General features: G+C 34.7%; 1 protein-coding gene across 18 annotated transcripts in view; it reads left to right on the forward strand.

Moving 5' to 3' along the window:
• The window catches only part of EFCAB3 (EF-hand calcium binding domain 3), a 722802-nt gene that overhangs the window by 422615 nt on the left and 282421 nt on the right, over positions 1-17766 (forward strand). For 16 of the 18 annotated variants that reach the window (XR_008916397.1, XR_008916396.1, XR_008916398.1 and 13 more), the window contains exons 138-144: positions 384-488; positions 3625-3678; positions 6128-6229; positions 8869-8922; positions 9617-9721; positions 12050-12103; positions 13627-13728. Coding sequence is in view for 15 of the 18 variants with exons in the window: in XM_056817026.1 (XP_056673004.1) it covers positions 384-488; positions 3625-3678; positions 6128-6229; positions 8869-8922; positions 9617-9721; positions 12050-12103; positions 13627-13728 (576 nt within the window). In the remaining 3 variants the exon portion in view is untranslated. The remainder of the gene's footprint in view (positions 1-383; positions 489-3624; positions 3679-6127; positions 6230-8868; positions 8923-9616; positions 9722-12049; positions 12104-13626; positions 13729-17766) is intronic. The other 2 variants (XM_056817035.1, XM_056817036.1) reach the window with 2 other exon arrangements.

The raw sequence follows: 17766 nt of genomic DNA on the forward strand, positions 1-17766 counted from the left end.
CAAGAGTATATTTGTAAAGTATTATCTAAATATGAATTGTTATTTGTATTATCTCATGCTCAAACTGCTAGGAATGATAAATCCAGTTATGAAATTCTTTGTAAAGAATCTTTGCATGATTTGTCACAGTGGTACAATTTCACAATTTTCTTATTTGTCTCACTCATTAGACTGTGAGCTGCTCTAGGGCAGGCTCAGTACTTTTGATTTGTTTTTTTGTTTGTTTGTTTTTACTTCCAGCACTTAACTAAGTTTCTTGCACTGAGGAAGTCTTAATAAATGCTTGCTGACTGGAGTTGGATTTGAATCCTGACAATTTTAACCCAGTGAGTGTTTAATGAATGCTTAAATGATTATGTTCTTCATTTTTCTTCCTTTCAAAGGAGGGAACATTGATGTGACCAACCTCAATCAGGTTTTGGGAAACTTGGGGATCGAGCTTACAGATAAAGAAAATGAGGAACTATTGAGTAACCTGCCTGTTGATGGTGAGCATTTCTTATGCCATTGTGTGCTTTTGGAAAAACTTTGATTTCCTGTGTGAGAATGTCTACAAGGATACTTACTTAGTTCACATGAAAAAATAACAATACCTATGGAGAAAGCCAATAATAATGTATGATGAAATATTATCTTTAATTGAACCTTCAAGTCACAAGTTTCCCAGATTGTCACTAAGTATAAACACAGGAATGAAAGATTCCTTACTCTCTCCAGAGGAGCCTAGTGGCCATCTTTTAAGGAGAAAAGTCCGTGAGTCTCATCAGGGAATTCTAACCAGTCAGATAAAATTTTCTAGTGCTGGACATGGAGTCAAGAAGATCTAATCTCCAGCCCTGCTTTAGACATTTACTGGTATGATTGCAGTCAAGTCTCATTTAACCTTTCTTCTGTCATCTGTACCATGTGGATAATAATAGTGTCTGCTATATAAGGTTACTGTAACAATCAAATGAGAAAAATGTATATATTCATACATGGGATTTATATAATATATATCTATTTTAAATATAAAGTATTGATAATTATTTTAAAAGATTAAAGTCTTCATTGGTATTGAGTATTCTGAACCAACTATAAGCTATGTCAATTCAAGTCTATGTTTTCATCTTCCTTAGCCAAAAAAATCATCATCATCATCATCAACAACAACAACATCTAGTGGGCAAACATCTCATGATGTTCCTATATGAAGATAGTCGTCTTGGTTTTGTATATTAGGCCATTGATGATTTCCTAGGAGAGAGTTTACATATTTACATGTCCATTGCAATTGAAAATATAGATGTTACGAGATATTTTAAAATTAGCATGCATTTGAAGAGAATACATGAAAGAAAAAGTAAGAGTCTATAACTGTGCCTAGATTCATGGTCTCAAAAAAAATTTAAAGAGGATCTTCAGCTCTAAGCCCTTCTGGCCAGTTGTCCAGGGATAGGACTCTTCAATATTCAAAGAATTCATGATCTTGTCAGTGTGAAAGTCCCCTCATGATCACATTTTTTAAACTCTCTTTCATTTCTTAGGCTGCCTTGGAGAGTTTTTTGTAGCCAAAATAACAAATGTGTGTCCTATATCTAAAATAAATTGACAGCTGCAAATTCACAATGTGAGTGTGGGTAGAGAGATACAATATAAACTGTTGACAGAGAATCAACAAGTCTTGTCAATTGATTATGACATGGTTATGAGTTATAGTGCTTTGAAATCCTTTTTTAAATGGTACTATGAAATCTTATTTTTTTATTAGTTAGAAGACATTGAGAGGGCAGCTGAGTAGCTCAGTAGATTGAGAGCCATGACTGGAGACGGGAGGTCCTAGATTCAAATCTGGCCTCAGACACTTCCCAGCTGTGTGATCCTGAGCAAGTCACATAACCCCTATTGCCTAGCCCTTACCACCCTTCGCCTTGGAACCAATTGGTTCCAAGACTGAAGGTAAGGGTTTAAAAAAAAAAAAAAGACATTGCTTACCATATGCCCTTCCTCCTAGTTGATAAGACTTTGCCTGACATTCCAAGCCTGAAGGATGGGGGAAGCACTCAAGCTACCTCAAAGGATTTTATGATTTTATCCCCTTTGATGAGACCTTGCAAGGCTGAGAACAACACCCAAACAATCTTGAAAGTCCAACAAACAGTAAATGTTAGGGAATATCACACAGTAGCATTAGGGATCTTTGTGTCCCTTCCCTGGCCCTTCTCCTCAAATGCCTCTCGGCTAAGGGAGAACGGAGAGTTCCAGGATGGAAGTAGGGTAATACCCCAGACCCACAATAATAAATCTAGCAACTGGAAATCCCTTCTTGGGCTTTTTCCATAGTCCTGACTACACTATCAGTAACATCCTTGAATAACACTTTCATCCTTCAAGATGAAGGAGTCTGAGCTGCAATTCTTTGGGCAAGAACCAGTAGTCACTATCTCACAACAAAACTCATTCTCCCACAACTGGACATGGGGAACAGGAGAAAGAAGGGAACTGAGGATGATACTCAGGGATTGTGCATCTAGTGATGATACCTGTAGCACTGAACCTTACAGGATTCTAATAAGGATTAAATGAGATATTCCTGTTATGTACTTGGTACAGTTTAAAGAGATGAACGAATGTCATTGGTCACATGTTTGGCTTGAATAGCATGAGCTCTTTCTTTAGTGAAATGCTTCAATTAAGGGGCTTTTAACAAAGTTAGCCTACAAAAAGGAACTGGTCTCCTAAAGAGGCCATACTGTTTCCTGAGAAATTAAAATGCTATTTAAAATCAACATTTTTATGATAAAATTATAGATTTGTTTCCTTAGAGTCAATATAGCTTGCTTACACAGTTAAATAGACGAAGTCAATTTGCAAAGATACATTAAAATATTAGCCTCATTCAAGAATGAAGACAGAACATTGAAAGAAAAACTATCTCCTCCTGTTCTTGTTTTATTTTAAAAAGTTGGAGTTTTCTATCCACAGGGCCATATTATTTCCTTCTTGGAAAGGGAAAAAGAGATCATCTCATTCAGTCACTTCATTTTATAGCAGAGAAAGTTCAGGTCATGTTATGAAGGATCCAGTTTTTTTACATCTTCCTCCTAGGATGCCCTGAATCAGATCTGCCAAATTAAAATGCCTGTTGACAAGTTCTGAACTTCAATAGCAAAGAAAAAAGCAGCTCTCTGAAAGATTGTGGAACTCTGTATATAGGACTGGCCTCAGAGCCAGGAATAACAGGGTTCAATAACTTAGATATGTACTAGCTTTGTAACCCAAGCAGAGCCATGTAACCTCTCTCAGTCTCAAGTTCTTTATATATAAAGCAGTGAAAATGATAGTACCTGACTCTAAGGGTTGTTGAGGAGATAAAATGAGTTAATATTCGGGAAGCACCTAACAAATCTCAAAGCCCTACGTAAATACTAACTACTGTTGTTACTATTATTATCCTCAATTTACAAATTGAGAGCTTCCTTCTTTCCTTAGCTGCCTCTTATCATTTAATCTGTGAGAAAAGAGGATAAATATTGAAGTTATAAAAACTTAAATTCCTCTGGTTTATCTCATGATTTTGGAATTTAAAAAGAAAAGCTTTTTTTCTTCACCCAGACTCCATCTAACCTATGCCTTCTCTTACAGCTGATGGGAAGATCGACCTCAATGAAGTTATAGATAAGGCAAAAACTATTCAAGGTGAGTGAGATGCAGGGATGAGAAGTCAGGTAACAGCACAATATTTTTTACATAAATCTAGGAAAGGAAGTATGACATAGTGAACAGATATATAATATAGCCTTATAGTCAAGACAACTTGGATACAAGTTCTGCCTCTGAGACTGTTGGCTGTTTTTGTGGGACAAGTTACTTCCCCTCTCAAGAAGCTTTCTTAACAGTATATATTACTAATAATTTCTTGATCTATGTCCACAGCGATAATCACTTTGCAAAAACCTTTAGTAATCCACAGAGTCTGTAGTAGACACAGGAGATTAAAAAAAACAAAACAAAATAATGAAATACTTCCAGCTCACAATACCTTCTGCTGCAAAGCAACATGTACTCGTCTAAATACAGAAAGATTATAAGTGACATAATTTGGCAATGAGGCGGCCTACAACTGGGAAAATCAAGAAAGCCTCATCATAGGAAGCAAAGACTAAGGCTATCCTGAAAGGAGAGAGAAACTCTAAGGTGAAAGTAAGGAAAGCAGGGGGAACAGCCAGGAAGATAATATAGAAACAAGAAATGGAAGGTCATGTGTCAGGAAAAGAAATTGGCAGGGAAAGTAAGGAGAGGAGTTTATATATTTGATTCAGGAGAAATAGGGAAATGTGAGTTTACTGAGGAATATGGTCAATAGATCTGTGCTTAAAGACAATCAGTTAGGCAGCTGTATCAGAGATGGAGTGGAAGGGGAAGATACTCTTGAGAAAATAGATATGGACAATTATAACATCTTTCAGAGGAGAGATGGAGGGTGTAGCTGTGTGAATGGAGAAGAAAGGGAGAAGAGGTGAAAGTTGTTATCAAGGGAGAAATAGCAAGATTAGGAAACTGATTGAATATGGAGATGGGGAGAGTGTGTAATGATTAAAATACTGGAAGACATAAATTGTGGCAGATAATATAATGGTTGCCTTAAATTGTGACCACAGAAAATATGGTTTCAAGACAGTGTCTTGTTTTAAGTCAAATATAAGGTGGTCATCAGGGGAAAATTCTCAATTATAAAATATACCCGTCAGCTGGGTTTTATAGAGATTTTAATTAATACAAATGAGAAATTAAAGAAAGGGAGAGAGAGAAAAAAAGGAAATAATGAGAAAAAGATAGGCCAGCCCAGGCCCAAGCCCTAAGAGAAAGATCAGTCAGTCTTTTATCCACTCACCACAAGATTTTTCCAAGCAAGGATTCTAGTGTTCAGAGAGACACCAGTTCAGGTTTGGCCAGCTGCCATCTCCAGAGAGAGAATCTCCGAGACTGTCCTTCAAGGCAGCCTTTCGTCTCCTTTTAAAGGGAATTTTCTCCTATGTCACCTCCCGTAAGTTCTCACATCTACCAATCAAAGTAGACGTTTTCGAAAGGACAGACCATTCTTAATTCACACCTAAGAAGGCTAAGCTTTTGAGTAATTCAAGCCTGAGAAATCCTCTGAGTAAGTCCTCACCTCTTTGCTCCTTGTAAATTCACAAGTTGCCTGACCTTTATAGGTACTTAGCACCCTTTTGTATTAGATCTAAAAATAGGCACAGCTTAAGAACTTTTGCCTTACTATAAGTATGGGTTTAAGTATTTTTCATTGTTCAGCAAGGAGTTTCTTCCCCTAAAGCAGGCTTAAGTAGGGATGGAGTAGAGGCCTCACATTCCTGATCTAAGTTCCTTCATTGTTTAAAATGGGGAATGTTCTTAACCAAATGTTATGAAGTAGGGTCTGAGAATTTTTAAGGTTCACAAGTGTCAGGAGTCCAGGATGATAGCTGTGGAATTACCTATTGGGGATAAATCTGTTAAATGATCATCTCTATTTAAGTCCCCCTCCAGGCTTCCTAAATGCTCTCCAGGTTCTTTGTACCAAGTCCTGAATTCCTGAGGACATAATCACCAGTATCATGTTTTACTTTTCCTGCTGTTGAGAAATACAGAAGTTCTAGGTCTTGTAAGGGGTAAATTTAGGGTTGAGACTAAATGTAAAAAATCATCGGTCGCCAATGATTTAATTTCTTAAATCCCAAGCAAGATGGAAAAAATCTAAAAATCACAGTCTCAAAACTAGGGATGAAATGTCAGATTACATTACTGTGAGTAAAAAACATTCAGATAAGGCAATGAAAATCAAACCTAACTTGTTAGCCAGAGCAATATAGATCAAGAAATTATTGATCTTGCCACAGTTCACCAGTTAAATCTACAATTCCTATTTAGTATTCCTCATTGTAAGTCTCTTCAGCCTATCATAGTCCCCTGAAACAAAAGAAAATATTTTGTGTTTCTGAATTCACAAGTGATTTTCCCTGCATTGTTAGGCTCATCCCAAAAGCTGACTCTTCTTATTGAATTTAGAGATGATGGGATACAGAATTGGGTAGTATCTTTTGAACTCCTCACATTCCCACCATTCACGATTCTCATCTTTTATTGACAGAAAACGTTGATGTTAAAAACCTGGATGACTTTCTGAAGGACATGGGGATCAAACTCACAAAAGCTGAACAGGAGGATCTCCTAAACCGCCTTCCAGTTGGTGGTGAGTGTGGCAGATTCCACTGTAGCCAGCAGGGGAACTTGGTCTCCCTTGTGTGGAAATGTCTGATGCTGGCTAAAGAAAGATTCTTCTTCAACTTCAGGGCAACCAGTGAAAGCTAATATCATGTTTAACAACTCAGGAGCCTAAGAATTTTTAAAGAGAAAGCAAAGCAAATAAAATGAAAACAAATGAATATAACTGAATAACAATAAAGGAAGTAAGGGAGAAAAGGTAGAAGACAGTAGACTTAAGCAGTGATATAAAACTAACCCAATGTTGCCTCAAATGGAAAGTGATCCAATTTGTATCCAAACCAAGGAGGCTAACAAAGGGGCTGGAGATTCTGGGCCAAAAATGCTGCAAAAATATGACAGGAGAGTCGCAATCATGATAACTACAAAACTAAAGTAAAAATAGATATAGTCAAAAGAGATAGGGAAGGTAATTACATCCTGATAAAAGGCAGTACAGACAATGAAGAAATATCAGTATTCAACATGTATGCACCAAATGGCATAGCATCCAAATTCTAAAGAAATAACTAGTGGAGCTCAAGGATGAAATAGATAGAAAAACTATACTAGTGGGAGACCTGAACCTTCCTCTATCAGAACTAGATAAATCAAACCAAAAAATAAATAAGAAAGAGGTAAGAGAAGTGAATGAAATCTTAGAAAAATTAGAGTTAGTAGATATGTGGAGAAAAATAAATAGGGACAAAAAGGAAAATACCTTCTTTTCTGCAGCACATTGTACATTCACAAAGATTGACCATGCTCTAGGGCATGAAAACATTGCAAACAAGTGAAAAAGAGCAGAAATAATAAATGAAATCTTTTCAGATCACAATGCAATGAAAATAATAATTAGTAAGGGTACATGGAGAGGCAAATCAAAAATTAATTTGAAATTAAATAATATGATTCTCCAAAAACTGTTAAAGAACAAATCATAGAAATAATTAATAATTCCATTAAAGAAAAATGAATCTGACAGGAAAATGGAGCCAAAATTGCTCAGTTTATTTGTCTCAAGCAGAGGGATATAGAAGTATTCACAATCAGGTCACAGTCACTATGAAGTTTTAGTCTTACCTTCCAGTGGAAATTCAGGAAAGTTTCTGTCTTATATTAAACTCCTGAATTATAAAACATTTGGGAATCCAGCTATCAAGACAGACAGAAATCACAGCGGTGCCTTGATACTCATCATTAATTTGTTCCAGAAGTCAGGTTGAGTACCAAATGAATTTTTACCATAAGAAAAAATATAAATTTAATTAGTGTATTTGAGAAGCCCAGAAAACCCAGATTTTATTAGGCATTATATACATTAATTAAGTGTATTACTAAATGAACATTAAAAATAGAGACATGAAATAATTATATTAACATGTTTTTAACTAACTTTATATGTCTTAAGAGGAATTCATGGCCTAAGAGGATGGTAGGCAGGAGAAATGTTTGTCTAGAAAAAGGATCTCCTACAATAATATTTGAGTGCATAAACCCGTCTGTAGTTCTTTCTCTTTCTCTTTTCTGTGCCTTATCACTACTGAACCCTGATTGAAATTTCCATGATATAAACTTCCCAAAAAAAGTATCCAATTCTGTTATAATAAAGAACTGGAAGTTTATAGGATGTATATCAGTTGGGGAATGTATAAGGCAATTGTCATATATTAATATAATAGAATATTATTGTACTGTAGAAACTGCATGGGGGAGAGCATCAGAGAAATACAGGAACACTTTATGAACTGATCCTAAAGGAACTGAGCAAAACATAGAAAAAAATTGTAAAATGATTACATCTTAAACATAAGTAACATTGAAGATTTTACATTGGAGCTCTGCCTTGAGAAAGGATGTTGATAAATAAAATTCTCATTTCTTGCCTGGGAAGTTTTAAGTTATTAATGTGGAACAAGATAAAAATCTTCATTCATAGTCAGTGTATGGATGTGTTTTTCTTAACAGTATTTTTCTTTGTTATAAACTGTAGTTCTTCTTGGGAGTAAAGGGATGGCAGTTATAGGGAGGAAAAAGAAGTAGGAATAGTGATGCAAAGGAAAAAAATGAAAACAGCATCAATTAAACATGTAATAAAATATGCAAAAGAGAACAGGAGTTCAGAAACTGTCACAGAGAAACACAGTGTTGGAATTAGGTTGTTAAATTTGTCATACACTTTCTAGAACAAGTTATACATTAAATTAATTTAATCTAATAAATTTAATTAAATTTAAATTAAATTATATATTCTTAGTTTTACCTACCAAAAACACAGCCTGTTTCCACAGAAGTGCACTCTACTATCTCCTCTAAAATGGTTCTCAAGTAAAGAGCTTGTGAAATAATACCTGTTAGAAGCAAAGCTGTAGTCTGCAATAAATCCTTCATTCACTATAGTGGATTCTACTACAAACTACAAACTACAAACTCAGAAACATCCTTGTTCATGAAATGGATTCATCTCCTTTGGAACTCTGTGTATTTCTTTACTTTATTCTCATCGGGTGGGAGGAAGAAAGGAATAGGACACTCAATATGGGCTAGCTTTACAAAATAATGAACTTTGTGCTACTATTGTAATTCTCTTTTACATCCTCTGTGACCTGAATTGTGCCTTGTTTTCAGTCAATGAAAAGGTGAATAAGAAGAACATAATGAATGCTGTGCAGAATCTCAGTGGTGAGTGAGAAACTTTTATTTCTTCTTAATAATTATAATATGATTCCTATCATCCTTCCAATTTATTGACTCAACATTTCTGCCTCATGACCTGCAATTCTTTATGTACAACCAGCCTGTAGAAGGCCATTCACCAGATTCTGTGACTATAGAGAATGTCAAACCACTTAGTCAAATACATATATATAAGCTGTCTGCTCTGCCATAATGCATTAGGTTTGACCAATCCATTCCTTACTGAACTTTGAACAGATCATCTTCCAAGATTTCCCACTGATACCCCCATGTGTGTCCTTAGAGATTATTTCTGTGCCTTTGAAAAAAGAATTTTAGGAATATTTGAAAAGTGTTTTATGAATGTGAATTGTTATATATGTATTATCTCACCTACAATCTGTTGGGAATGATGAATCCATTTCTTAAATTATAAAATTTCTATAAAATTTGTGACTAATTGGCAAAATTCTTAGTTTTCTCATTTGTCCCCCTCATTAGACTTTGAACTGCTTGAAGGCAAGCACAGGGCTTTTGATTATCTTTTTATTATCAGAATTTATCACAGTGCCTAGTACATAGGAGAGACTTGTTGTCTTGACTTGGTTTTGAATTCTCACTATTTAATATAATTAATAATATATTAATGATTTATTGAATTCTTACATGATTATGTTCTTTAATTTTCTTCTTTCTGAAGGAGGAAACGTTGATGTTAACAAACTGGACCAGGTTTTGGGAAACCTGGGGATCGAGCTCACAGATAAAGAAACTGAGGAGCTTTTGAGTAACCTGCCAATTGATGGTGAGAATTTCTTATGCTTTTGTGTACTTCTGGGAAAACTTTCATTTCTGTCTGAGAAGGCTATAAGGATACTTACTTCACATGAAAAATGGCAATATCTATGGATAAAGCCTATCATATAATGTTTAATGAAATATCTCTGACTGAACCTTCAAGCCATGAGTTTCCCAGAATGCCACAAAGAAGAAACACAGGAATGGGAAATTCCTTACTCCTTCTTGAGCAGCCTAGTGACCATCCTTAAGGAGTAAAGTCCAATGTGACTGTTATGAGGGAATTCTAACCAGCCAGATGAAATTTTTTAATACTGAATTTGCAGTCAAGAAGACCTAAGTTCCAATACTGCTTTAGACACTTACTGGTATGATCACAGACAAGTAGCTTATCCTCACTTCACCTTTCTTTTAATAATGTCTGCTACATAAACTTGTAGTAAGAATCAATTGAAAATTATATACATATATATTTGTTATATATTCATATATTTTAAAATATACATTGTTAGAAACCATGAAGTACTATAAATGCTAACCATTATTACTATTTTAAAAGATCTATGTTTTTATTTGCCTGAATATCCTGAGAAGACTATAAGCCATGCCTATTCAAGTCTATCTTTTCATCTCCCTTTAGCAAAAAAAAAAAAAATCATCATCACCTAGTGGCAAACCTTCTCATGATGATCCCATATGCACATAGCTTAACTGGCATTTTATATTAGACCATTGATGACTTTCTACCATGGCCGTTCAATATTTATCTGACTATGGTAATAAAAGATGTAGATATTATAAGTTATTTAAAAATTAGCATGCAATTGAAAAGACCTAAAAAGGATGTAGCATTAAGCCTACATTCACAATCTCAGGGGGAAAAAATTGGGATCCTCAGCTCTAAGCCATTCTGGCCAGTCTTCAAGGTGTGTGAATATTTGAATATTTCAAGAATTCATGACCATGGCATTGTGAGTGTCATTTTACTAACAGTTGTTAAAAACCCTTTCTCATTTCTTTGGCTGTCCTTGAGAGTTTCTTTGGCCAAAATAACAAATATGAATCCCTTATCTAAATTAAATTGACACCTGAAAATACACAATGTGAATGTTGGTCTGGAGAGGCAAGCAACTAGACAATAGAAAGAGGAATGAACAAGTGTTGGTAATTGGTAAGAGGTGAGGAACAGTAGAAAGGACAGAAATGAGTATGATATTCAAGGAGTCCACACCTGGTAATGATTCCTGTAACACTGAACTCATAGGGTCCTTATGAAGCTTAAATGAGATATTTATATAAAGTACTTGGTACATTTTAAAAGGATAAATAAATGTCATTAATCACGTGCTTTCTGTAATAGTAGAATCTTATTCTTTAGTTAAATGTTTCCATTTCTGAGCTTTTAAGAAAGTTAGTCCACTAAGGGAATTGGTATCCAAAAGAGGTCAATACTATTTCCACCTAAATTATTTAAATACTATTCAAACTTAACCTTTTTATAATGAACTTCTATATTTGTTTAATCAGAGACAATGTAGCTTACATCGCTAATTAGACAAAGCCAATTTGCAAAGATATATTAAAATATTAACCACATTCAAGAATAGAGTTAGAACATTGAAAAAAACTAGCTCTTCTGGTCTTTGCATTATAAAAAAATAAATATGGGAGTTTCCTAAACAAGAAAATCATATTATGTCCCTACTGTGAAGGGATATGGAGATTACCTAGTCTGGGACCTTCATTTTACAGAGAAGAAAGTTGAGACTAATTGATATGAAGAAGTCAATTCTTTTCCAATGCTAAAATAAAATGTCAGATTACAAGTCCTTCTGATAGTCAATAGCAAGGAGAAAGGAAACTCTCTGAAGGACTGCGGTGTAGTATATATAGGACCAGAAACAAAGTCAGGAACATCAGAATTAAATACTTTGGACATGTACTAAGTTTGTAACTCAAGCCAAGCCATGTAACCTCTGTCAACCTAATTTTCCTTATCTGTAAAAATAATAATATCACCTCCTGACTACCAGGGTTATTGTGAGGAAAAATGAGTTAATATTTTTGAAGTATTTGGCAAATCTTAAAGCCCTAGGCAAATGCTAACTATCATTGTTACTATTATTATCCTCAGTTTACAGATTGAGAACTGTCTTCATTCCTCAGCTTTCTCTTATGAATTAATCTGTAGAGAAAATAAAATAAAATCCCAAGATAACCTGATTTCAGAGGAAAATGTTCAGTTTATCTGGCTTACCTAAGAATATAATGAAAGGCTTTATTTGTGAAGTTCTTTTTCACCAGATCTCCTTCTAACATGTGGCTTCTCTTATAGATGATGGAAAGGTCAACCTCAAAGAAGTTATCGATAATGCAAAAAGTATTCAAGGTGAGTAAGAAGTGAAAAGTCAGGTACCATCTCAATATTTTTCACATGAGTCCATGAGAGGAAGCATAGCAGAGTGGATAGAAATAGAGCCTTAGAGTCAAGAAGACCAGGATTCAAGTTCTTCCTCTGACAATTACTTGCTGTGTCATTATAGGTCAAGTTATGTCCCTCTTGGAAAGTTCTCTAACAGTACATATTACAAATGTTTCTGCATCTGTATACACTGACATAATCTATTGGTAAACATTTAGTAAGTTCCCACCATGTCTCTTCTAAAAGCTGGAGATACAAACACAAAAACAATGAAATGCTCCCAATTTCTTTTGGAAACACAACATATATATATATATATATATATATATATATATATATATACACACAGACTGAATATGACAAAATTAGGGGAGGTTGGCCCTACAACTGGGAGAATCAGGAAAACTTCCTCATAGGAAACAGAAATTCTGGTTCATCTCAAAGGAATAAAGTAACTCTGTTTTATATGTAAGGAGAACATGAGGAATAGCCAGTAATATAATATAGAAATAGGAAATGGAAGATCATGTGTGTGGACAGAAATATGCAGGGAAAGTGAGCAGAGAGGAGTTCATGTGTTTGATTGAGGAGAAATATGGAAATGGTGATCTATTGAGAGATATGACCAATAGATCTATTATTTGAAACTATCACTTAGGTTGCTATGTGGAAGATAAATTGGAGGGGGAAGAGGCTCTTGATTCTAGGGAACAGATTTGGGGCCATTACAGAGTTTCTTCAAAGGACAGATGGAGGATGACTTGAGCAATGGAGATGTGAGACAGATGGAGCAATGTGAGTAGAGAGAAAAGGGAGTAGATATGAGAATAATTATCAAGGGAGAAATGGCAATATTAGAAAAATGATTGGATATAGGGATCTGGAAGAAAAGGGGAATGAGAGTCAGGAGTACAGGATTACAACTGTGAAAGTACCTTTTGTACATGAATGTGTTACATGATGATTACTCTATTTAAATCTCCTTTGAGAATTGCTAAATACTCTCCAGGCTCTTTGTAGCAAGTCTTCAATTTGTTAGAATGTAATCTCTCTGTACATGTTGAAACATAGCAGATTCTAGGTCTCCAGGTCTAGGATTAAATTTTGTAGGAAGGCATTTTGGTGAATCAAAATCACTGGGATAAAGGAAAAGAAAACCAAACCCAACTTATCAATCAGACCAATGTAGAGTAAGTTGCCATGAATTTTGCCACTGTTGACCAGACAAAGGCCTAATACTCACTTAGTATTCCTCAGTTTAAGAATTTTTAGTCTAGCAGAGTTCGCTGAACCAGAAATATGTAATTTCTATTTCTGAATTCATAAGTGATTTTCCCAGCATGATTGAGTTCCTGTCAAAGGCTAACTCTGCTCTTCTTGTTGAATTCAGAGGTGATGGGACACAGGAATAGGTACTATCATTCACACTATGGACTCATTACATATACCTCACATTCATATCATAAACCATTCTCATCTTTTGTAAACAGAAACCATTGATGTTCAAAACTTAGAAGGCTTCCTGAAGGACATGGGGATCAAACTCACAGAAGAGGAACAGAAAGATCTCCTGGAACACCTCCCAGTTGGTGGTAAGTGTTCCAGATGCCACTGTGGTTGTCAGGGGAACTAGGCTTGCTGTTTTGAAAATGTCTGATACTATATAAAGATGCTTCTCACTTCTCCCCAAGCTGGGGTTCTTCAATCTGAGGGCAATTAGTGAAAAATCATACCACTTTAGGAAATTAGATACGTTAGAAATGATCAAGAGAAAGGGGACATGAAATGAAAATAAATTAATAGACTAGAATGAAAGCAAAGGAAACTGGTAGAGGAAGATAGAAGAGAGTAGAGTGAAGGAGTGATAGAAAAATAACCCAATATTGCCTCTAATGGGAAGTCATCTTATTACTCCAAGTGGGCTAGCAAAGGGGCTAGGGGCTAGGGACTAGGGATTAAAAGAGGTGAAGGAGTATGACAGGAAACTGATAGCCAAAATTGCTCTCAGGCAGTGGAACAGAGGAGGATTCCCCATGACAGGACACCACACTCCCTATGATGTTTCAGTGTTACCAACCCCTCACCCAGAAATAGAGGCAGCAAGCTCCTGTCATATATTAGACTGTGGGAAGAAGGCAAGACTAAACTCTGTCACTCTGACCAAACAGAAAATAATCAGTAAACTGTCTCCTTTCCATATAAGAATTCACAATGTTTCCTAGTTTGTCTAACTCTTGCCTGGGCTATTGTTAAAGGGCTCCTCAGACTCCTCCTAAGAGGAACTTTGTTATAAATTAAAAGGAGAACCTGACTGGGAATAAATCAAGGACTAAGATCCAAATCACAGTTTTGTTATTACTCGTCTGAGGTAACACCTGAAGAATCTTTGTTTCTCTACCATCTTCAATGCAGTTAAGCATTGTAGACATGGACATTTGTGAATAAATGAAATAAAAAGTAATAGAGTACCAAAGGCACTATTGGTAATGAAGTGGTATTGTGGATCAAGTATTATGTGTGAAATCAGGAAGAGCTGAGTTCAAATTAGACACTGGAACAACTTTAAACAGTAAGTCCAATACCATATAAAAATCAGAATGTATGAATATGTGGTATCTTCTTGTTATAATACTCTGAATATGACTTTTAAAATATCAACAATATTTTAAGATAGAAAAATCAAGAGCACAATAGTGAAAAAATTATGGCATAGATTTGAAACAGTTTAATCCTGAATTATTAAACTGTCATGAAAAATGACATGGATGACAAATAAAAGCCAGAAGTTTAACTACTCTAAGTCTAATGCGTCATTAGTCAAACCAAAAGAATACAGAAAATACTTTTGTTGGTCAATATATGGCTCATATGCCAAGTGAAGAAATATGGCAACACTAATTTAGGATGGCAACACTAATTTTAGTTAGTAAACTTATTTGTAAAATCTCATGGAAAGAGATCATGCATATATTTATAATCAATATGGTCTCATAAAATACAGAGTAGTGGTTTAAAATTAAACTATTAAAAAAAAAAACCTTGTAATGGGATACCTATGAAACAGTGGATAGGACATCATTCCTGGAGTCAAGAGAACTTGGGTTCAAATCTGGCCTCAGATACTTCTTAGCTTCTTGAAATCTTGGCAAGTCACCTAACTTCAATAGACTAGGCGTGGCTGATCTTCTATCTTAGAATTTTGATACTAATTGATATTAATACACAAAGTAAAGGATGAAAAAATAAAAAACTCTAAGGAATCTCACTAAAAGAAATAATCTCTAGTGCATTTAAGGACAAAAAATAGAACAATAAATAAAACTAAATGGGAAAGGTCTGTATTGATTTCAATAAGAAATTAATAAAGCATCACAAGAAATAGAAAGAGAACACTTTTACTTAAACATCACAAATCCGTATAAGTTTATAGAAGGGATAGAAATCTCATTCAAAGAAGACAAAAATGAAAAAAGCTACCGACTTGGACCCGGTGTGGATTATACACCTTTGGCCTGAAGAAGACACAAAAGTGACAGTGCTGATAAATATTCAGGCCTCCCAAAGTGTTTGTGTAATTTTTAGCTTCAATAGCATTAAGCTATCCTAAGGTTTTGATCTGTAGAGGTATCTAGAATGGATACATGTCTGAAATAGGAAGATATGGAGGAAAACAACATGGGATCTTATTAATGCTAACCAAAAGATGACTGAGAAGACAAAAGCTGTCACTGACCCATATGCTTATTCTTCCACCAATATAAAATATTTACAAGAGTCTTTTCTACATAATTCAAGAGCATCCTTGGTGAAAGTGTTAATGAGGAAGTGATGATTGAAAAAAGATATTTAACAATGGACTGCATTAGTTGGTCATTTTGTAGTTCATTGAAAGATGGAGAAAACATACGATCCCATTTTATTTATTTCCTGATTATGAAAAAAGTATTTGATTCAGTAGAGCCAAGGAACATCTTGGGATCTCTTTTCCAATATGTTATCCCCATTGCAATGTAATTCTACTTTTTGCAATGTAAAAAATTGAATATGTACAGAATAGAAATAAAATTATAGACATCTACAGTTGATATGGTTGATATGAAAATTTATTTATACAACCATCAAGATTCAACAAAAACTCATTGAAACAATTTCAGCAAAGAAGAAAAATATAAAATAGAGCCGCACAAATTTTCAAACTTTTGTATATTATTAACAAAACTAAACAGGAAGAGCCAAAAATAGTGTTCCATTAAAAATTAGTACAGAATTATAAAATACATGGGATCCAGCTACTAAGACAAAAAGAAATTATGTGCATAGAACTACTAAAACACCCTCTACAAAAGTACAGTATTAAATAAAGGGAAGTGAATTGGTTCATGTGTCAGCCATGTCAATATAATGAAAATGGCAATATTAGCTAAATCAGTAAAATTATTCAGAAAATTTGGAGAGGCCCTTGGAAGAACCTTATGTTAATGCACTCCTGATGAAACAATTGTTCTAAACATTCTGGAAAACAATTGGGGATTATGGTCAAAGGAATCAGTGAAGTTTTTATTCCATCGGTACCATTCATATGGCTAATTACTTTATGTTCTTTAGGAGTTTAGAGAAAGACAACAAAGGACTCATAAGTGAAAAATAAAAATATTGGTGCAGCTAAGTAACACAGTAAATTGAATACCAATCCTAGAGTTGGGAAGACGTGGGTTCCATTCTGGCTTCAGACACATCCTGCCTGTCTTACTCTGGGCAGGCAACTCAGTTAACTCCAATTGTCTAGCCCTTGTTGAATTTCTGACTTAGAATTGAAACTAAGACCTAAGGTAATGGTTAAGAAAAATGATTAGAAGCTCCCTCTCTGATAATAAGAATCTGGAAGTCTAGAGTTTTTATATCAGTTGGGGAATGGCTAAGGCAATTATCACATATAAAAATGCAATGGAATATTATTGTACTGTTACAAATTGCACATCGGAGAGCTTCAGAGAAACATGAGAAGACTTATGAAATGATCCTGAGGGGACTGAGCTGAATCCAAAAAAACAATTTATAAAATGATTAGAAAATAAACAAAAGCAACTGTGAAAGACTTAAAATTGGATCTCTGTCTTGAGAAGACTGGCAATGAATTAAATTATCAAGTCTTCCCAGAGAAATTTTAGACTAGAGATAAAAACAAAACCCATATTTTCAGATATACCCAGTGTGTGGATATGTTTTTTTTCTTGACATTATTTTTCCTTATCATGAGGTAATGTTCTTATTAGGGATAGAAGGATGAAACACATAGGGAGAAAAAGATGTAGGAATCGTGATGAAAGGAAAAATAGAATAAAAGTGTGAAAATAGCATCAATGAAGAAAGTAATACATATGCAAAAGAGAAGGAAAGTTCAGAAAAAGTCACAGAGAAACACAATGTTGGAACTAGCTTGTTATATGTATACTTTCTAAAACAAGTTATATGTTATTTAGATTCAGTTTCACCTACTAAAAAAACAGCATGTTTCCACACCAGTGCTCTCTTTATGTCCTTTAAAATGGTTCTTGAGACACAAGCTTGTGAAATAATACCTACTAGGAGTAAAGCTGTTCTCTGCAATAAACCTTCATTCACTATAATGG

This window comes from Monodelphis domestica, chromosome 2 (assembly GCF_027887165.1).
Source record: "Monodelphis domestica isolate mMonDom1 chromosome 2, mMonDom1.pri, whole genome shotgun sequence".
In the NCBI taxonomy this organism is placed as follows: Eukaryota; Metazoa; Chordata; class Mammalia; order Didelphimorphia; family Didelphidae; genus Monodelphis; species Monodelphis domestica.